The 22,007-nt window shown below is 29.7% G+C and overlaps 5 protein-coding genes across 13 annotated transcripts; 2 read left to right on the top strand and 3 right to left on the bottom strand.

Annotated features, from left to right (window-relative positions):
* Positions 1-1,007: 1,007 nt before the first annotated feature.
* Positions 1,008-10,692, bottom strand: Actn (alpha actinin). 7 transcript variants are annotated; one of them, XM_035096617.1, is made up of 9 exons: positions 10,454-10,692; positions 9,488-9,616; positions 4,797-5,031; positions 4,385-4,720; positions 4,146-4,231; positions 3,035-3,657; positions 2,768-2,939; positions 1,722-2,684; positions 1,008-1,644 (listed from the first exon to the last, which is right to left on the bottom strand). In XM_035096617.1, the coding sequence occupies exons 2-9, from the start codon at positions 9,587-9,589 to the stop codon at positions 1,486-1,488; spliced, it is 2,676 nt and encodes an 891-aa protein (XP_034952508.1). In that variant the 5' UTR covers positions 9,590-9,616; positions 10,454-10,692; the 3' UTR covers positions 1,008-1,485. The 7 variants fall into 7 exon arrangements, with proteins under 7 accessions (XP_034952508.1, XP_034952510.1, XP_034952512.1 ...); XM_035096619.1 differs by having other exon boundaries at positions 9,488-9,612; XM_035096621.1 differs by lacking the exon at positions 10,454-10,692 and adding an exon at positions 10,009-10,160 and having other exon boundaries at positions 9,488-9,612.
* Positions 10,693-11,502: 810 nt separating this feature from the next.
* On the top strand, positions 11,503-13,252 carry LOC118075039 (neuronal acetylcholine receptor subunit beta-3-like). Its single transcript, XM_035096636.1, has 6 exons — positions 11,503-11,726; positions 11,813-11,857; positions 12,002-12,111; positions 12,188-12,401; positions 12,469-12,793; positions 12,868-13,252. The coding sequence occupies exons 1-6, from the start codon at positions 11,511-11,513 to the stop codon at positions 13,233-13,235; spliced, it is 1,278 nt and encodes a 425-aa protein (XP_034952527.1). The 5' UTR covers positions 11,503-11,510; the 3' UTR covers positions 13,236-13,252.
* Positions 13,253-13,723: 471 nt separating this feature from the next.
* On the top strand, positions 13,724-15,649 carry LOC118075040 (neuronal acetylcholine receptor subunit alpha-2-like). The gene is made up of 6 exons (XM_035096637.1): positions 13,724-13,955; positions 14,046-14,090; positions 14,228-14,337; positions 14,461-14,849; positions 14,922-15,074; positions 15,170-15,649. The coding sequence occupies exons 1-6, from the start codon at positions 13,734-13,736 to the stop codon at positions 15,523-15,525; spliced, it is 1,275 nt and encodes a 424-aa protein (XP_034952528.1). The 5' UTR covers positions 13,724-13,733; the 3' UTR covers positions 15,526-15,649.
* Positions 15,650-15,673: 24 nt separating this feature from the next.
* LOC118075042 (neuralized-like protein 2) lies at positions 15,674-17,147 on the bottom strand. The gene is made up of 3 exons (XM_035096639.1): positions 16,604-17,147; positions 16,166-16,489; positions 15,674-16,093 (listed from the first exon to the last, which is right to left on the bottom strand). The coding sequence occupies exons 1-3, from the start codon at positions 16,980-16,982 to the stop codon at positions 15,975-15,977; spliced, it is 822 nt and encodes a 273-aa protein (XP_034952530.1). The 5' UTR covers positions 16,983-17,147; the 3' UTR covers positions 15,674-15,974.
* A 1,137-nt stretch (positions 17,148-18,284) lies between these two features.
* LOC118075033 (mitochondrial potassium channel ATP-binding subunit) lies at positions 18,285-21,754 on the bottom strand. 3 transcript variants are annotated; one of them, XM_035096626.1, is made up of 11 exons: positions 21,702-21,754; positions 21,202-21,346; positions 20,724-21,051; positions 20,441-20,617; positions 19,947-20,360; positions 19,559-19,870; positions 19,251-19,474; positions 18,990-19,164; positions 18,729-18,907; positions 18,506-18,653; positions 18,285-18,421 (listed from the first exon to the last, which is right to left on the bottom strand). In XM_035096626.1, the coding sequence occupies exons 2-11, from the start codon at positions 21,261-21,263 to the stop codon at positions 18,335-18,337; spliced, it is 2,106 nt and encodes a 701-aa protein (XP_034952517.1). In that variant the 5' UTR covers positions 21,264-21,346; positions 21,702-21,754; the 3' UTR covers positions 18,285-18,334. The 3 variants fall into 3 exon arrangements, with proteins under 3 accessions (XP_034952517.1, XP_034952516.1, XP_034952515.1); XM_035096625.1 differs by lacking the exon at positions 21,702-21,754 and adding an exon at positions 21,431-21,545; XM_035096624.1 differs by lacking the exon at positions 21,702-21,754 and having other exon boundaries at positions 21,202-21,507.
* Positions 21,755-22,007: the final 253 nt, after the last annotated feature.

Below are 22,007 nucleotides of genomic sequence, written 5' to 3'. Positions count from 1 at the left end.
TTTTCAAATTATGTCCGTTAAATTAATTAATGTAATATGGTAAATGAAGAAGTGTTTAAATTAAAATATATAATATTTATATAATATATAATATATACGTATGTATTTGTATATAATTACAGTAATATTAATGTAAACTTAGAGATGATATTAATGCGATTGTGCGTGCGTATGCGAAGTATGAGTGACTTGAAATTACGTATTTTATTTCTTCAACTAAACGTAAATTTTAATTTTTATTATTAGTTTCCATCTTTCTTTATTTATCGTTTGAACGTGTTATTTGATAACGTCACTTTTTCATTTCTTGGGAATTGAAAGGAAGAAGATGGTATGTAACAATATGACATTTGAGATGACATTAAGGATAGTAGATTTATTTTTTAAAAAAAGCATTAAGCTTCAACAAGCCAAACAAAAACACTCTTTTCACAGATTGTAAATGTGTTGTGACTGATACATGATTAATTGATCTGACTTTCATTTTCATTCATTTCAATATTTTCCATAATACATTGTTGATGGGAAATTCATTTTTGCTGCAACATGATTCTAGGTCGGAAACAAATCATTAATGCATTATATAAATGACAATTAATGGATTGATAGTTGATCGAGTTTGGATATTTTGTAAATATACTTCGAGACGTGACGCTTGTATAAAGCTGATTCGATAGTCATTCGCTTTGAAAAATAATTATAAAAATAAATAGTTTGCGAAAGAAAAAAAAAGTTTTATTTTTCATTCGTTTACGTTGTCAAGATTGACTTTTATATTCTTCATTATCGGCAAATAAATAAATCAAATAAATAAATAAATTTGTTTCATTCCTTTTTCTCTAGAGACAATCAACTGTCTTTAATATAATTATTTTGATATATAAGATTTATAAAATACGTTATATTAACCACTATAATATTTTTTTAAATAAAATCATTTTATTTGTATACTTTTTCTTATGCCGTTTTTTTTTACTAATAAATGTAAAAAAATATCGTATTTCGATTATCGAGCACATTTAAACTTTTTATAATAAAAATTATCGAATTGATTTGATTTATATTTCTTAATGAAATTTATCATTATATATCATTAATATTTTTTTTCAGTCTCGTATTAGACTGATGTATCTTAAAAATGTTAAAAGAATTTGTTATAATAGAAATTAATTGATTCTCTCAAAAAATTATCAAAACCAATTAAAAATATTTGGCTCAAATATGGCATTGATTATATTCTTCAATAGGCGCTCGTTATTGACTAATATTCGTATGTATCGGTATGATTTTATTCATCATACGGTAATATTTTTAGACGTATGGAAGCTTTTTGCGTACTTAAAAATACGCATTGAAGCGATGCATGGTGAAGTGATTTTAAATTCAACTATTTTTTTCTGTTATAAATCAATGAAATTGTCAACGTTTATGTCGATATGTAAATGTGTAAAAATGATCTTAATGGGTTTTTAAAGTCTTTATACTTTAAAGATCAGATTCTCCATAAAGGGCCGTTGAAAATGAGCGGTAATCAAGTGCTCCAGGTTGAGCATTAGGTCCTTTGTAGGGTGGCATTCGTTGAATACAGTATTCCGCTTGATCTGGTGGCAATTCTCTCCTTAACTCATCAGCCAAGATGTATGGCTAAAAAAAAATTATCAATTTGTTAAATAATTGTTTTTAATAATCAATTTTTTTAATCTATCTAAACAAAAATTTACCTTGTCACCAGCGAGAATACGGAAACTGTCAATAACTTGTTCGGCAGTATCAGTATCTGTAGACTCTCGAGTCATAAAGTCTAGGAAAGCATCAAACTGTACATATCCTGAATTATTGGGATCGACGATAGCAAGAATACGTTGGAAATCAATATCTCCTTGACGATCTTTGCCAATAGAGTAACCCAACGATACCAGGCATGATTTAAACTCTTCAGGAGCTAATCGACCCGTTCGATTTTTATCGAAATGATTGAAACTGCTTCGGAATTCATTAAGCTGCTCTTGTGTAATACCCTTAGAATCACGAGTAAGAATTTGATTTTCGACTTCATTGATATTACGATTAATAGATGTTAATAACTGTTCCCAACCAACACGTAAAGTTTCCATTGTGTATTGAGTATACCGATTTTCAAAGATCATGCCTTCTTGAACCATTTGGTGAATCTTTTCAAGCTCTTCAAGATGGGCTTTGTATTGATAGACAGCTTGCTCGTATTCTTTAAGACGGTGAAGTTGATCTTCAAGTGTTCCTTGTAGTCCAAGGCCAATGGCAGTAACTGCATCAAGTTGTCTTTCAATCCATGGTCCAACGGCATTAGCTTTCTCAGCGAATTGTCTTCGAAGAAGTTCGTTATTTTGTTGTTTACGTAACTCAGCTTGAAGGGTTCCATCACGTTGTGGTACTAATTGCCTGACATCGCTCCATTTTTTTGTAAGATCAAGAGCTGTCAAAGTAGTATAAGGATTTTCTAAACCACCAGGGATTTGGAACTGCTTGACAATGGATTCTACTTCACGCACAAGACCAACAATAGCATTGTATTCCTTATCAGCTTCACCAAGAGTTGCTTTGAAGGCTGCATGAGCATCCATAAGACCTTGGATTTCTTCCATTGTGTGGACAATAAACATATCAACAAGATCTTCTCGTGTTCCATCGAGCCAATTATTGAAGGGCTATTAAATACAATAATAATTATCAAAATAATATGAAAATAACAAAATAAAAAATTAGTAAAAAAAATTAAGTTAATTATTACCGCAGCTCGCTTGGCAAATTCCAAATGAAGAACATCAATTTTTTCAAGAATACGTTCAGCTTCATCAAGAGCTTGACGTCTACGTTGAGTCAGAGTTCCCAAACGATCCCACTGATCACAAATACGTTGACATCTAGCATTTACAGAAGCGCTGTCGTGATATTCGAGAGTACTAAAATAAATATTTACATAATTAAAACATCGAATTAAGAAATAACCTTGATAATGAATCTGTTACTTCATTTTTTTATTCAAAAGAATTCTTACTTAAGTTCTTGAGCTATAGCTGCAATCTGTTCTACGCGATCTTGATGAGCAGCGAGATCAGACTCAAATGCTTCATGTTTCTTCTTTAATGCCTTAAGTTCATTAAGCTTGCATTGGCGGAAATGTTGAGAAGTTAACATCTCCTCTTTACCAGCTGTCCAATCTTCATGGGCATCAGCTTTATGCTTAAACTTCTGTGCCAAATGTTCTAAACGTTCTAAACGCATCATTTCAGAAAGTAGCCATTCTTCAAAGGATTTTTCTGCTAGTTCTAAGCCTTTCCAAGCTTTATTAATATCCGAGACCATTTTGCCCTCTGTAGGCATGTAAGCAGGTCGGTTGCTTAGCCTAAGCTTAGTCTGAAGAGTATTGAAATTTGTCTCAAGCTTAGCTTTCTGCTCAACACGAGGTGGCTTATGTTTTCGACGATAAGTTCTATACTCCTCAAGCTTTTTCTGACATCCTGCAAGAGAATTATCCGTTTGTCGACTAGCAAGCCAAGGCATAGTTCGTCGAATCCATTCCAATAAATCAGAGGCCAATCTTTCATACTCTTCCATCAAGCGTTCATTTTCTTGATTGACTTTCAAGACTTTGCAAATTCTGTTTGCTGCAGTTTCAGCCTAAAATTCATGAAAATAAAATTTTTTAATATAGTTATCATTGCATATTAAACGTACGTGTCAACAATCATCAAATTAAATCATTTGACATGCTTCATGCAGCAGCTGATCGAGTAGCAACAAAGAATTATTCTCTTTTATAGACACGCATTGAAAGTCATGTAAATGTCACTCACGCAACACACACCTTTTGTGCTCCACTGAAGCAATGGTAGTATGAGGAAACGTAGGTCATCACTGCTCTTTCGTCTGGCATTGCAGTGTTTCGCATATCTAAAAAAAATCACAATCCAAAATACTGAAAACCATGCATGTTAGAGCAACATTATGTTATGTTAATATAATTAATACATCATAAATTAATATAATAAAACAAAAAGTTAATTATAAGTAATTCACGATTAATTATTCAATTAATTATTAGGGGGTAAATTAAAATTAATTTAGGGGTTAATTCAATTCAAAATGACACTCGACACTGCGCTGACCTGCTGAGCACCCTGGAAAGCGTGATAGTAGCAGGACACGTAGGTCATGATGGCTCTTTCATCCGGTTTAGGAGTGTTGATTAAATCTATTGATCGTAATAAATTAGAAACGGAACTCTTATAAAATATTATTTTAAAACAAATTATGACTCCAGTTAGGCCCGTTTTTTACTGAATAATGTTCGAAAAATTTTATAATAGTGATAACGGTAGAGGGAATAAATAATTCATTATCTTACCATCTGGATCTAACATGCGTGGGATGTCTAAGTATTTTTCAGCAACATCGAAGGCTGTGTTAAGATTCTCCAGTGGATTATCTTTGCTTAGACGATTGTAGTCAATGAGATCTGGACGATGACGATGAATAAGTGCACAAAAAGCAAGACCATCTTTGAAAGATAAGTGGAAGTTTTGAACGTTGACGTTTTTGTAAGGTGCAGTTTTTCGTTGACACCATAATAAAAGACCCTCTTTTGCAGTCATTTCTTCCACAGAGATATCCTGGATTGCGAAACGAAGGATAATTGTCCAGATCATACCCAGTGTCATCTTTAAATTGCCATCAACAATTTCTACAAAAATAAGTTATTTTTTATTAAAAGTTAATGATGATAGATAAATGACTTATTAAAAGGTATTAAAAACTACCTTCGGCTCCAATGGAGACTAATTTGACTCCTTTGCTTGCAATATAATCTAAAGCTTTGTTGACGTTTGCAATTTTATGGAAACGCATCTTACCACGATCAGGTCGCGGTAATGTTTCACCCGAAATCACCTCCAACAAGAGCATAAGCTTCAGACCATTTCTGAAGTCGTCTTCGATTGATTCTATCGAAGTCCCAGCCTTTCGGAGATGTGAATTGCACCATGCTGTGAATGTCTGTAAAAACATTATTATAAGCAAATTTCTTTCTTTACAACTTTGCTGAACTTGAATTAAACTCAAAATTACTTTTTGCACTCAGCAGATATGAAATTATCTTTCCAATGTTTTTTCGAGTTATATTTAGGCTGTTAAAATTGTATAAAAAAAATTTTTATATTCTTTAATAAATTCAGAAAGAAAATTTTTATGCAAAAAATATTACTTTGAATAAAATTAAATTCAACGACTGCACATTTCCACAATCAAAAAATGCTGAAACTTCAAAATGTACGAAAGTTGAGACGATTCATGGTCTATTTCCTGCTTGGATTGTCGCCTCAATACTTGACCTTATCTTTCTGCTCTTTTTATCATAAGTATATAGATTTTATAACTGTGTTACATTCTTGCTTGTACGATCATTACTTTAAGTATTATTATTATTACTCTACCTATAATCATTCAGCACATGACAAATTGGACTATGTTATCATGATAAATGATTATTATCATTACTAAAAAATTTATTATTACCTTTGGCAAATATTATCAATGAATGTTGATTCCACATAAAGATAATTTAGTAATATTTTAGATATCTCAGATAATAGTAGGTGTTGGAAAAATAATAATCTCAGACTTTAGATTCTAAATGCCACTCTTGAATGTATATTTTAGTAACGACCCCGATCCCTTCTACACTATATATACAAACTTATGTATATATATGTGGCGCCCTGGTTCTCTTTTTACTAAGAAAGATACAACTAGTTAATTTTTCAAATGTAATTAATTAACGGGAATAGATGCAAGTAGTTTTAATGTATTCAAAATACTTTTAAGAATTTACTGATTATAGATGTCATAAATTTGACACTTTCTTTTCTCTTTAACGACTTTATCGCAAAGAAAGTTTTTCTTAAAGTAGCAAATGAATTGATAAATAAATACATTTAACTATTTTCTTGTAAAAAAAATACAACTTAATCAAATAACATCTCATTTTTAACTTTTAAAGTGTAAGTTATAAATAAGTCGTTTCTTTTCCTTAATTGATTTTCGTCTGACAGAAATTTCAATAAAAATAAAACAATTTCAGATAAACAAGTAGATAGTTAATGTTTAAAAGCATAGAAACTCATAAAAATATTTGATTCTTTGACACTGTTACTCATTAAAAAAAAAGTTCAAACAAGAAAAAGTGGAGAAATTAATGGCCTGTCTAGCAAAATGATTTCAAGTTATAAAAATACTTTTAATACAATGGAAATTGGTATTAGACAAGGGAATATTGCTTGAAACTTAATACTGAACGGTTTAAACTTGCCCCGCGCGATCCAAAATTGGACATGAGCCCACCCTTACCCCAACCCGCGGGTCTACGTTCTATTTGTAAAACTTCAGAGTCCTCCCGCACGCTCTGCTCTGCTCTGCTACCTCCCAGATCTCATCTTGACTGTTTCATGAACGCTTATCTGTTGTGTCTTTGTCGCTACTGCACTCTGTTACCAACAAATATGCTAATAATTTACATTCTTAGTTCATTAACACAGAGATTCATTAATTACTTGAATTTTTTACAGTTATTTTGAAGCCTGATTTCATTGTAACTTGTACTTTTGTTTAAAAACCATATTTAGGAAGTAGCAGGTGCTTCAACAGCTGTTTAACGATAGTAAAAAGCACTTATAAAGATGATGTATAATCATGACGTCTGATAATTTATTTTCTTTTTCTGCACTCTTTTCATGTTTATTTCATGTAATTAAATAATTCTTGAAAATGTTTATGTGATATTTTAAATTCTTCTCTGTAAGATATTTTAATACAGATTTTTATAGTTTCCTAATTGGTTCGATTAGAAATGATGTCAAGCTGTAATGAGTTCATAGATTAAAGCCATAATAGTTACAAAAATTCATTAATAAATGAAGATATAAATTTCACTCACATGGTTATCATAAGATTTCTTAGCTTAAAATTAAGGCCATTCGCCTAGCGGAGTTTTACCACAGCCGGTTTTATCTTCAGACTTTCTCAATATTTTTTTTTCCTCTCACTCTATCTCTCTTAAATATTTTCCAGTCTCCAAGTCTTTCTTTTTCTGCGATGCTTTCGTCATAGTAATTCCGTACAATCCAATGACAAATACTTTATTATATGAACCAGTCAATATGACAAAACGGAAACAATTACTTTTCGTACACACCCTTCCGGTTTCCTAGATATTTCTTAGAAATTTATCAATAAAAAACATCTTTTTTGGCTTAACATCATCATCAACTTGGTTATTTAAGTAATTATTGTTGACAAAATTATAAACTTTAGCAGAATATATAATCCTTTACTCTCTGATCAGTTTGTTTACGCAAGCCTTTAGCCCCAGGTTGAGTGAGTAAGTGAGGTCTGAAGAGATATTTTTGTGAGACATAGGCATCACATTTAGACAAGCCGTTGATGACGCAATAACTTAAACTGCTATGAAGCCAGTGTTTAAATCATAGTTTACTCAACTAAAATGCAACGGAAACGAAAAAAATTTTGCATAGAAACATGACAATAACTTTTAAAGTCGTTATTTTAAAAGACTAACTAGAAATAATTGATGAGTCAATAACAATAGACAATAATAGTTAGAATATTTATCAGTTTGGCATTTAAGAGATGTTGAATATTTTTCTTCATCATCTACCACCTCTTTCATTATCATCATCAACATCATCATCTCTACTCAATCGTCACTGCATTGTGAAGCTTAAGAGAGTGGGTCACCCGATTCCAACCCGAGTTGGCGCGTGGCCTAAACATGCTCCCATCAGAGGTTAACGATCCTCGCATCATCATAAGTTAAGTCTTTCTGGACGAATCTCTAACAGTATGCCCTTCACATCTCAATCACAATATAATAGATGACAATAATTGAGTATGCCAGTGACCTTGAAAATGCATGGGAAAGTTAATTAAAAACCAATTTCATTTGTTGATAAAGCAAGTCATGCAAACGAATGATTAAAATTCTATTTTTTTTTTTCAAATCTCATCGCTTCTTTAGCTTATTAATATAATTCTCAGTAAATATCCATTGGATCGTCGACCTCGTATGTATTTTTAGGCCAATACAGTCTCGAATCTTGGATTTATTTATAAGTAATAATTTTCATCCGTCTTTCCATTTATTTTTTAAGCTTATTAAAGTATTATGAGACATTCGATGCTTTAATTTAAAGCATATTATTCTTCTTAATGCGCTTTTAAAGTGATTAAAATAGTTAGTCTTGATAGTGCCAATGAAAATGATTTTAATTAGCCAAGTTTCTGTGAAAATTAAAAAGAAAATGAATATTTCAAGTTTTATAACATACTTGAATGCTTCAGAAAACTGATAATGTCAAGAATATAATATTTACGAAGGTTCTTTTAAACTTCAACATGAACGCTTATCTAAATATTGTTTGTTATGTTTGTAATTAACTGGTCGATAATTACTTTTTAACATCATTTTACTCAAGTAATATTCTTGTCAGTTGTTTCAAGCTTAATTTAAACTTTTGTGATGATTATAAATAGACAACTTTTTAAAAATTTTCATTTCATTACTATCAATGTGTACTATTATCAAAGACGATTGAATTAATATCTTGCAGCTGAAAGTTGACTCATTAATGTACTTGATGATTCTATTGCAATTACGATGACTCAAGAAAATTCTTTTCGTTGTATTTCAGCATTTTCCTACATCAAAGATTTTTACCGAATCTTTTGAAGTGTCAATCACAATATTCTTGATCACAAAAATTATTTATTAAAACTATGTGACAATAAAATAGAAAAATTTCATCTTAAGCTCGTAACCTCGACAAATCTGACTCAGCATAGGATTATTTTTGCTCTAAAGTCCAAAAATATATTTGTTGAAGGGCTTTCTTGTTTAAGTGTGTACGTATCGTTTGAGTCGAAAATTCGATGAAATGTCGACATGGGGAGTCGAGCTAATTCACTATGTTGCCAAAACTTTTGATATGGTCTTTGAGTATTTTGGCTTCTGAGATTTCATTCTCCCTCGTTGTCGTCATTTTCGTCGGTTTGTTCTTGACCTGAAATGCAATCTCAACAATTTTACATACATTTGAAAATCATTTTCAAGACCGTGAAACAGATTCATGACAATGATATCAAGAATTTCTTAATAAAATATATATCTTATCTCTATTAGCTAAATGTCTTTACCAGAATCCTCAAATAATAAATACCTTACGATACCGAGTTACACTTCAAGCTTTTGCTGTGAAATTATAAAGAAAAACAATGGCACGCGTTTGTCAAGGTCATCAGTACGTAACGAAACAGGTATTTAAAGAATGGTGTAATAAAAAAAAACTCATGTAATCATTATTTTTCAACCGCGATTTTTGTTGAATAAAAATCGAATTTCAACCAAATAATCCTTTGATAAAAAAAAACTTTCACTCACTTTTTTCTGTTGTTTCTCCCAGGCCGGGTCGAGTAATCCTTCCCTTTCCCACTCTTCTTCAGGCTCCATGTATCCGTCACCGTAAGCTTCCATGTCGTTCATCCTTCCGCGTGTAGTTCAGTCTTCTTCCTTTGACAAAACCAAAACTTGGAATGACACTTGATTACTTCTTGAATTTAAATCAAATAATAATAATAATTTGTCGAATTCGTAAAAAAAAACTTCATTAGATCGTACTTGAGTATTTAAATTTTTATTTAAATGACAGTTATGTATAGAAATAATTTAAAAAATATCACGTTTACGCAGCTATCTAATTGTTTGAAAGACTCGGAATCTCGTTAGCGTCTGATATTGCACTTACAGATGGACAATGGAATACTAGGGCACGAGGGCGATTGAATGAAAAGAGGGGGAGAAACTGATGTTGGTTGAAAGGGGGCGATATTACAGGGAACAAAAATGAGAGAGAAAATTTCGAATAGACAAGAGTAGACAACTACCTAAAACTTGAAACGTACCCGCCAAGCCCAGAAAAACGATTTGTGTCGTTCTTTTCTCACACTGACCCCTCTGCCACGAGTCTCATACACAATTTGCTCGCCGGCGTACGAATCCCCTCTCCTAATTCTGGCGGTTGAGCCACCATCGCTCAATCCCCCTTCTCTTTTTTCTTATTACAATTGTACCATTGATATACCGGTTTTTTAAAATGAAAACAAACTTCTAATTTACAAGGGAAAACTCTAAAATAGTCCAAGATAACTGACTGGACATTACTTTTTCATAAATAAAATCAATTTACTAACATTTCTTGAGCTTATCGCATTTAAAAAATTTAGATAATACACTTTATTGCAGCGGAACTTTTGAGTTTTGTTATTTTTTTTAATGAGCTATTTAATTATTTCTCGAAATTTTATCTCTGTTGTCTTATCATTTTTCGGGAATATTTCGAGAACTCACCAGCTAACCTCGGCTTACTCTTCTTTCAGAGGTGTCGAGGACGATGGACGACGGCTGATGGAACGCAGAAAGGACGTTCGAAAATAGTTATCGTGACGTGTTTTTGTAGAACCTCATTCACCCACGCGCGACAGAAATAGAGTGTATGAATTTGTGCGAATCGGATAATTTTTCAGAAGGACGGAAACGAGTTAATGACGAATCCATGCCCGCTCACACTCCTTATCGTGCCTGACGTATTTAAGTCATAAAATATTAATTCTCAAAGATTGTACTCATGTGCGAAAAATTTCTTTCACTAATTTGCAATGTATACAGATGGCACCACTGTTTATAAATGTGGCGCTAATTATTTCGTTTTTGAATGAAATTTATTCGACTTTATTACTTTTAGTATTTATTATTTTTTTTTAATTAACATTTAACTTTTTAAGTAATTTTACTGTAACAATGCTTATTTTTTTTTACAAAAGATATTTATATTTTTAACAAATATTTTCCATTTAGCGAATTTTGTGTTTTTTCTGACTGTTATAAAGAAAAATAAATACTCTGCTTACATGAAAATGATAAATTAGGACAATACAATAAATATTTACCTTCATCATTGAAAACTAAAAAGAAATGAATTATTAAATTTAAGGATGGATTTTAAACATTTCCGTATAAAATATTCATAGACGAAGATGTGAATAAAATTTCATTTATTATAACACTATAACTTTAATTATTTTAATATTTTTTCCAAGATGAACAAAAAAAAGAGTTTCTCAGTCATAGCCCGAACATTTTTTTCATTAAAATCAAGTAATTGAGTATAAATAAACAAACTTGCTTATTTAATGTTAGTTATTTTTTAATTCCATTCACTAACTGATGATGAAAAATTACGAGAATAATTTCTGATTAATTAAATCTATATTACTGGTTATTAATCTAGCATTATAGATTTCACAGTCATATCTAATTTCATGGGGCGTTTGGTAGATTTATTATCTCTTGGTAACATTTAAAAGTGTCTGCTTGTTAGTTAGAAGTGTGATGCTTCATTAGAATCATGTTCAAATTAACTATTCTGGTTTTTATTTTATTTACCAATAATAGAAAATCAATAGGTTTGGAATTTACCTGTAATGATATAGAAAGTAAATCTTCATCTTTAAGACTTAAAAGACATTTATTTTGCGATTATGATACCAATGTCCGTCCTAGTACCGATGCTCATAGTACTTTAAATATTGGAGTTCAATTTATTCCTAAATTTATTGAATTTGTAAGTTGTATTATTTTAACATTTAAGAAATGTAAGCATATAATAAATATCTTTTTTTTACCAATTCTTTTATGCAAAAATTATAGTATGAGTGGGACAACAGTTTAGACTTTCACACTTGGTTAATTCTTGTAAGTAAATAATTGATTGAACTTTCATTTTTCATTGTACTTAAAAATTTTTTAAAAACTATATTTAATTTAAATGAAACTATATTAAATAAATTGACATAAAACTATGAAATATTGGTAATTTAAACTCTGATAAACTTCCAGACTTGGGAAGATGTTCATCTCCATTGGAACCCTGACGATTTTGATCACATTGACATCTTTCATGTAAAAAGTTCCAACATTTGGATTCCTGATTTTTCAGTTTTTAATTCGTAAGTTTTATATGATGAATAATAAATATTTTAACTATAAACAGTTAGTAAAATTGAATTATTTGTTTTTCTTTAGAGGAGATTTAAGTTTAGATCAAAGTGCTATTCCTTTAACAGATTGTATTTTATCAAGCAATGGTACTATTCAATGTGCCATAGCTAAAGTATATACAACTCATTGTCCTGCTGATTTTGCTGATTGGCCTTATGATAAACACAATTGTACTCTTCATTTTGGATCTTGGATGCACTTTAGTGATGAAATTAATTTTGAATTTGGAAATGAAGGAGTAAGTCTTTATTTTCATGATTATACTTAAAAAAAAAAATAAACAAATATTGTCGATTTTTTTTTAGATTTTAATGCATGAATTTATTGAAAGTCATGAGTGGAATGTAAAAATATCAAATTTAACCAAATCTTCATCATTATATCGCACAGAATTGGATTCAATGGTTTTCTTGAGTGTTGAAATCCAAAGAAAACCAACTAGAAATACTTTAATTTATATTACGCCAGCAGTAGTTCTTATGATACTTTCATTAATTTCTTTATGGCTTGACCCCTGCTCAATAGAGAGAATTGCAGTAGCTAGTACTAGTTTTATATGCCATATTCTTTGCCTATTTGATTTACATTGGTACCTTCCAACAAGTGCAGTCATCAGTTCTCCTAAAATTCGTAAATATAAAAAAAATTATGTCATTTCTATTGATTATAATTCGAATAGATCATAAAAAGAATTCTCTTTTTAGTGATCTTTTATGAATCATCACTTGGAATTGCAGCTTTTACATTCGTCTTCACATGTTTGCTCAGAAAAATCTATGGAATTAAGGTTCCACCACCACAATGGATTTATTCTACAGTTTTAATTGTTCTCAACAGTCCTATTACCCAATTTCTTGGAGTTAAAAATTTCGGAAATAGAAGAGAATCTCGTATTCTTAGTGATTCTGAAAACAATGAAGAAACAAGTAATAAAAGAGATAATATTTGGATAGAATGTGCTAATATATTAGAATGGCTAGCATTAGTTACAATCTCTTTAACTTATGCTATTTTATTGATAGTTCTTTTACCAGCTTCTGATCATACTTTTTTCGAAAGATATATTTTTTAGCATTACTTGTATTTTTGTTCATGATAGTAATTAATCAATACATTTTGTAATATAATTAGATTATTATTTGTATGTCAATGATAAAATATATTTATTTATAAATTTTATGTGAAATTTGGCTTTATTATTTAATATTCTTGCAAACTGATTATTCGCTTGTCATTATAATTAAAAACAATCGTCAATTCCTCTTATCTTTTCTGGCCTAGTTTGATCAATGTTAAATAATTAAATAACTACAAGAATAAAAATTATTTAGCATCAAATCCCTTAATCATACAGTAGTTATTTATAATAACAATCGGAATTATTATCAATAATTCAACTATGGAAATAAAAAAAAATAAATTATGTTTTACTATTTTAAACAAAAACAATATCAGTGGGCGTCGGATCTAAAATGTCTGCAATCTCAAATTTCATGGGGCGTTTGATAATGTTTTTTCGACTTCATGATGCATTCGTCAGTTACTAATTTGCTTCCGAGACTCTTCAACCATGTTATTTATTAAATATATTTTTGTATTCCTATTTTTTCTCATAACCTTGAGTCTTGTTTACACTGATAGAACGTGTAATTTACTTGAAGAGAAGTTTCCTCGCCTCCGTCTTAAAAGACATCTTTTTTGTGATTATGATCCTGAAGTAAGGCCACTTGTTGATGGTCAAAAAAATAAAACTGATGTCAGTATTATTATCATTCCAAAGCTAGCAGATTTCGTAAGTTAAACAGAAGTTATGTTCTATTTTATCTAAAAATATGATGAACGTTAATAATTTTTTTCTTCTTTCATAAAATATTTCGTCTAGGATGATACACATCACACTTTGAATTTACATTCTTGGGTGTATATTGTAAGTTTTAGTTTTTAAACTATTTATAAAGTACGTTATAAAAACCCTTTTATAACATACAGATTTCCGTTAAATTTTTTTTATTTATTAATAAAATTAATTAATATTTTTTATTTCAATCAAATAAAATATTACAGTCCTGGAAAGATATACATTTAAGATGGAAACCAGAAGATTTTGATAATATTGATACTCTTTGGGTCCCTGGTACTGATATTTGGACTCCCGATCTTTCAATTCAGAACGCGTAAGTTTAAAATAATAACAATTATATTTGTATTTAAAAAAATTTCTACACATTTATAAAATAAACACTTTTATATGATTACTTTGTTGTTATATCGAATTCTAATATTCATTTATTTATCAGTGGCAATGGAGAATATCAACCTGATGTATCTTATACAAATTGTGTTCTTTCCAAAGATGGAAATGTTATTTGCGTTCCAGCAGTACTTTTTGCACTTAAATGTCTTGCAGATTATACATATTGGCCTTTTGATCAACAAAATTGTAGTCTGCAAATTTCTTCTTGGTCTCACAATAATAATGAAATATCATTTAACATGAAAAAATTTGCCATTGTAATGATCCATTTTTATCCAAGTCCTGAATGGAAAATTTATCCCGATAATTACGGCTTTGAAAAAAGAAAATCTTTGTATCAGAATGATACTGAATTTTCAACAGTTTCTATCGATTTTAATGTTGAACGAGCTTACAGTGCACTTTGGAGAGTATACATTACTCCAATGTGTGGTACGTTTATTATCAATAATGATTATTTTCATACATTTTTCGACAATTTCAATATCTTTTTTATTGTTTTAGTAATGGTTGTTATGACTTTAACAACACTATGGTTTGACCCAGGTTCCAAAGAACGTCTTCTAGTTGCTTGCACTAACTTTTTTTTTCATCTTTTCTGTTTACAAGGCCTTCATTGGCAAGCGCCACTAAGCAGTACATCAATCCCTAACATAAGTAAGTTTTTTTATATGAATCTACTTGTTAAATATACTAAATACTTTAATAAATAGAATTCTTGAATTTTACAATGTTTTTCTATTTTATTTTAGTGATTTTTTATCACAATTCAATTATACTTTCGACGATTGCTCTCATAGCAACGTGTCTTCTTCAAAAACTTAGTGAGCTGAAGACTTCACCACCTTCATGGCTTCACTCTTACATGTTATTTGTTGTAACTAGCAAGCCAGGACAGATTCTTTTATGGAGTGTTCTTGACTCGAAAGCATCTGCAATTATTGCAGAAGATGGTGATGATCAAAGTGAACTTGTCAATGCAGATACTCAATCATATAAATCTTCTTGGAACTACACTATTATTGTTGTGGGATGGTTCTTATTTTTCATCGTCTTTTTAACGTATTTTATTATGCTAATCGTTTTACTACATGTTCCTGATAAATGAAATTGTTAAAATTTCTTATTCGAAAGTATTTTTTTAAATTTAAACAATTGAGTGGTATAAAAAAGATTTCTTCGTAATTAGATACTTTCTGATTTATTTGAAAAATAAAGTAATATAAAACATGGGCGTTATTATGGTAACTTATTATTCTTAAATAGTGAATTAATGAGTTACAATGATTAATTATAAGTATTAATCGATTAAAAAACATTAAAAAGATAAATATAAAATATAACTTACAAAATACAATAATTTACAAAATTTTTTTGAAAAAGATATTGGATAATGAATTACCAATAAGTTTTTTTTTATTATTGATTAAATATTGATAATTAAGCTTATTTTTTTGTATATGAATTTATTTATGATAAAAGGACCTGCCTGATTTTTTATTTTACACTTGAATATATTGAAGCAAAGGAAGTATGGCATTATTACTGGCTTTCATGTCATTGTGATTGATACAATAAAAATTTCTTTAACATTTGTGGTAACGGTAATGAATTTACCGCATTTCTTTTTGTGTATTGTAGGATAGCATCTCGACACGCACTTTGTAACGTGGAAACTATAAAAGATACAAGAAGTTAATAATCAATCTATTGTTTAATGTATCATGCAATGTTTAAAAGAAACTCACCACCGTAGAGTTGAATAATTCTAACTTGTTTTGTAGTTCCGTACACGTCGACAACTGCATGTATGGGTTTTTCTTTATAAGGAATATCTTTTCCACATGCTCCTTGGTCCTCACCATTAATAATAAAATGCATTTCTGCTAAATCTGTACCAGGTTGTGGTACATACATGACTCCAATACGACTGCCAGTTTCTGTAGGTAATATGTTTTGTGATGGACCAACTGTATTAGGCCTAAGCAAAGTGTATGGAATGCTTCCTCGTGAAGTTTGTACTGTTACTCCATCAGTAATTAATTTCTTCTCTCGGTGAGGTAACCCACCACCTGAAATAATAATATGTGGTTAGTTAAAATTATTTTTAATTCTAATTTGAGTATAAGAAATGTTTTATCCAGTACTTGGAATTTTAATCTATAAAGTATGCATATATCACTTACTATCAATACTATAGTAAATATTTGGGCTCTGTGTGATAGCAAATACCCAAGTAGACCCCATTTCAACTAAATGAGGTAATGCATATTGGGGTAACCCATTTTTATCAACAGTTTTCAAATCAATTTGTGTCAAACCAAATCTCATATGACCACTCCATCCTCTTTCATGCTTTTCAATTTCTAAAAGAAATATTTCTCCAGGTTGTAAAGGTTTCTCACTGAATGTTAATGCATTTGCAAAACTTGCTTTACGATAAGCTACAGTATTATCATCATAAAGAATAATATTTTCGCCATGGTTTGGATGAAATCTTGTGTTGATCTTTCGTGATTTCTCTGACATTTCAGCCACACAAATATTACTTATATTATCGTCCATTATTATTTGTCAAAATAGAATAACTTATTAATATCGAATTTTAAAGAATAATAACAATATTTTACACATTACTAAATGTTGTTTTCGATGTATTTTAAACAATTAGAAATTTCAGCTGTTTATGAATACTTTAACCTCAAATCTTTGTAAACAGGCAGCGCTACAGTTGAACAAATTCAACTGTAGCGCTGCCTGTTTACAATTGTTTTGATGGTAGTATGGTGGAAAATTCGAATCGACTCAATTAGTGGTCAAAAGATTTAGGCCTGTATTAGATTTCACCAAGTTTATAACTATTTGCTAAGAAAAAGTTTTTAACATATTTTAAAGTAAGCAATATTCTTTAATATAATTTCATACAACTTTATATTTCATCACTAAAAAATATACATACTGTAAAATAAATGTAAAATAAGACTCAATAACAACTTCGGAAAATTAGAAAATAAATAAAATGTTTATTAATGATTGACAGCAATTAATTAAAAGTAAGAATCCGTGCGGTCAACTCAGGTCACAGTCAAAAACTGGAGATAAACAAACTCTCCCCTCGTTGCTATAAACAATCTAATCGTCAAGCAATCGTTGTTAACTAACAAACTGTCGTTAGTCTAATAGTCATTAGATGGCGACATACAAATATTTTACAATACATTAATACAAGTACGTCATCATCTAAGTCAGAGAAGAGAGATTGGTCTATCCTCTCTGTCTTGATCCAATTAGAAAAAAAAACTTTTCTATGCCTACTCTATACCCTTTTAAAGTTAACTATTTTTTTTATAAAAACTTATCAAAAAAATAGCGATATAGATTAATTTTTAGATAAATAAAATGATGTCTAAAAAAGAGATACCAGAATGATATCCAGGAGATGTCTAAAAAATGTTTTTGCTTTCTTTTAGATATTATTTAAGAAATCATAGAGGATAGGTCCGAAGTAAATGGGTGTTTACAGACAGACCTTTTATACGTGTTAGCCGAACTTTTATATGGACAAATGCATACCTGTTAATCCAAATCTCGTCCGGATTTCTTGCCAAGTTGGATTTTATAGGGTTGGACTTCGATTCAATACCTATGATATAATACCTTTTTTGGTAACTAAAGAAGATTGAGTTAAACAACAAATTTATCACAAGGTTAAAAAATCAATTAAAGTATTTTATGATAGAGATTACGATATTATTGTAAAATTATGGAAATAATTGTGAAAAATACGAATCTCTACTATACAAAATAAGTTTATGTATATATATATATGTATATTTATAATATCATATAAATTATATTAAATTGATATATTTCTATTTAAACAATTGTTAAGTTAACTTCATTCTTTTACTTCTATTTTACATTTCATTTTCATTATCTTTTTCTTGCTTCACTAAGTTGTAATATACTCCTTGTTTTTGAATTAATTCTGTATGTGTGCCCATCTATTAGACGATTAATTTTGATAAAAAATTACATAAATAATTATCAAGAAATAAAAAAAGTAAATGGGGTTACATAATACTTACTTCAACAATTGCACCATGTTTTAAGACAACGATTATATCTGCATCTTTAATAGTACTTAACCGGTGGGCAATTACCAGGACGGTTCTGTCTTTCATGGCATGATCTAAAGCTTTTTGTACAATTCGTTCACTATCATAATCTAAGGCACTAAAATCGATATATAAATTGATAAAAGGCCGAAATTTTCAGAAATCATGCAATTAAAAGAAATATTTTAATTACCTTGTAGCTTCGTCTAATATTAAGATTGACGGTTTTTTTATCAACGCTCTTGCAATTGCAACTCGCTGTTTTTGACCACCAGAAAGCTGTGCACCTCGCTCTCCAACTTGTGTGTAATAACCCTCTGGAAAGCTTTCAATAAATTCGTGTGCATTGGCTTCTTTAGCTACTTCAATAACCTGATAAGTGATAAATCAAATAATAATTTACAACATTTTTAAGATAAATTTCAACTGTATGTACTGAAAAAATTTATCTCACATCATCATCAGAAGCCTTATCGTTCCCATATCTGATGTTATTCATAATACTTGTTGAAAATAAAACTGGTTCCTGACCAATGTATCCTAAAACTTTACGTCTGAGATCGCTAGAGTTTAAAGTTTTTATGTCTATACCACCAATACTTATTGATCCACTAGATACTTCATACATCCTAAGAGAGAAAAATAAAGTTTTATGTTTAGCATTATTTTTCATTTTTTAAATGAATGTTTAATTATTATAGTAAAATTATGTCACCTTTCTAAAAGAGCTGCAATTGTTGATTTTCCTTGCCCACTAGCACCAACAATACCAACAGTTTTGCCAGCTGGGATGTCTAAATTAAAATTTTTTAAAATAATAGCATCAGGTCGTGTTGGATAGCTGAATGTGACATTCTCAAATTTGATATTGCTTTCAACAAATTCATCTCCGATGTTAAGTCCCCCAGTCATAATTGGTGAAGGTTTTAACTCCAAGTACTATTAAGAAAAAAATATTTCAGAGTTGATTGATACGATATTTGAATTAATTCAATATTGATTAAGATATTAAGTACAAATCACTTCAAATATTCGAACGCCAGCACTTGCGCCTTTTACGTAAGTCCCAAAAAGCTCAGATATTTGCGTCAATGATCTTTGGATCGTTTGAGTGGCCATCAAGAAAGCCATTAGGTCACCTGGAGATAATTGGCCACTAGATATTAAGTGACCTCCAAAATACAGTGTTGAAAGAAGGATACTATTCAGAAATATATTGGTTCCAGCTTGGAACAGCCCGATTCCAAGACCCAGTCTTTCATATAATGTTGCTGCGGATTCGACCTCATTAGAAAAAGATTCTAACTCTTTTTCTTCAGCAGCAAAAGCTCTAACCTTTAACAAAAGTGGATAACTTAAGAAGTTAAATAGAATAGTATATTAAAATACAGATGATAAAATAAAAATTTACCGTTCGAATATTTTGAATGGCTTCTTCACAAACGGCAGTAGATTTAGCAATTTGACTTTGTGCTTCATTAGATAAATTTCTCAAATTTCTACCAATAAGAGTACCTATAAATATGACTGTTGGCAAACATAATATCATAACACCTGTAAGTTGTGGTGAAATGATTATCACAGAAATTACACATCCTACAATTTGTGTTAAGCTTCTAAACCCTCGAGATATTATCATTTTAAATGAACTTTTAAAATCTTGAATGTCAGTTGTTAATCGGTTCATTATTTCACCAGATCTATGCTTATCAAAAAACTCAATGTCCTGCATTATTACAGACTTAAATAAGTCCTGACGTAGTTGCATAGCTACTCTTTCTCCAACACAAGAAAGAGTATAAATGTAAGTAAAAGTAAAAAAGGCCTAGAATCCAAAATTGTGCATTGACCATTCAGAAATAATTTTTTAACGATTATTTTATGAAAGAAACTTAATATACGTACTTGAATTAAATACATACGAGCCAATCTAAATGCAGGAGCGGCAAGTTGTTGAAAAATACTAGTATAAAAATTATTATCATAATTATTGGTTCCTTGTCTAACTTTGGTTATAACATTAACAACATGACCAACACTTTGAGGTATCCAAATATTTAAAATAGCAACCACAAATGCACTCTGTAAACATAACAGCATAAAAGAATATAAAATTTGAACAATAAAAATTAACACTTGATTCTAAACGTTGTTAATAATAATCATATATCATTTATATATAACTCACCGTTATTGCTACCAACAAGTAACAAATGTGAGGAAGTAAATACTTCAATAAGGTGATCCATTTAAATGATGATAATTGCTTGTCATGTAAATCATTAATATCATATTCTAAATTAATAGCTTCACATTTTGCTTGTTTTGAGAGACATTTAAAGAGGCAAGTTGAAAATACTCCTAGTCCACCAAGTCCTAAATGTATTGAGGAAGTTAGTTTTTTTTGGAGCTTTGGCCTTATTTCATTATATTTTTTTATATTACAATAAAATTCTTGTTTAACTGTGTTAACTAATGATCCTTTCGTTTTGAAAACGTATTTCCAAAGAATTTCCCTATTGAAATAATTAAATCATTTAATCAAATCACGTTTTAGATAAACTGTTAAAGATTCTATTGATTTAACCTCAAAAATGAAAGATAGTAAATCTAATATCTTCGTAATAATCGAGTCTTTTTTATTATGTCTAGAGAATAATCCATACCTTGGATGATTACTGTATATTATTTTACTTTGAGATGATATGACAACTCGCCAAAGTGACATGATTTACAAATAAGTTCTTTCTATCTCACTGGTAATTGAGTCGTTTCACAGTCTAAACGCACATGAAGCAAGATTTTGTTGACCTATATTATGAACAATATCAGATACATAACAATTTAAGATCTTCATTTAATTGATGACGAGTTAATAAACTATAAAAAATTTACTTCTAGCAAGTCTATAAAAAATGCCTCGAAAACGAAGTAATTTTTTTATTGGGTAAAACAGGTGTCAATTATTACAAGAAGTCAACAATTCATTGCTTTTATATCGATTTTAATTAAAAAAGAAATTAAATTACTATAATAAAAATTATGTTTAATTGATCCAAAACATATTAATTACTAAATTTTATCATTTGTTTATAAATTGTTAAAATAATTATAGTAATTATTAGAAAAAAACCGCGTAGAAACTTATGCAAAATTTAAATCAGACCTCTAGCAGAATTTCTTGTAAACCAGTGGAATATCTTTTAACTTTTCTTATTCTATAACCATCTCATTCTTGATGTGCGCCGGATAACGAAAAAAAATTTTTCTACGGCAAAAGCCGAGCTTCGTAAACGCTAGAATCAATGTGCTGAGTATAATAAAAAATATTCTATTATTTTTAAGTTAAAAAATAGTCCAAATTATTCAATAAGACGAATTAATTAGATCTGGCTAGCAACCGAGAATTTTTAGTTTTTTTTTCAGGTCAGTAAAAATTAAAAAAGTTTCATCTATTATTTTTTACATACTA

Source organism: Chelonus insularis, unplaced genomic scaffold, assembly GCF_013357705.1.
Source record: "Chelonus insularis isolate UGA/USDA-ARS -01 unplaced genomic scaffold, ASM1335770v1 contig_144_pilon, whole genome shotgun sequence".
NCBI lineage: Eukaryota > Metazoa > Arthropoda > Insecta > Hymenoptera > Braconidae > Chelonus > Chelonus insularis.
This window is presented reverse-complemented; position numbering and strand designations above follow the sequence as displayed.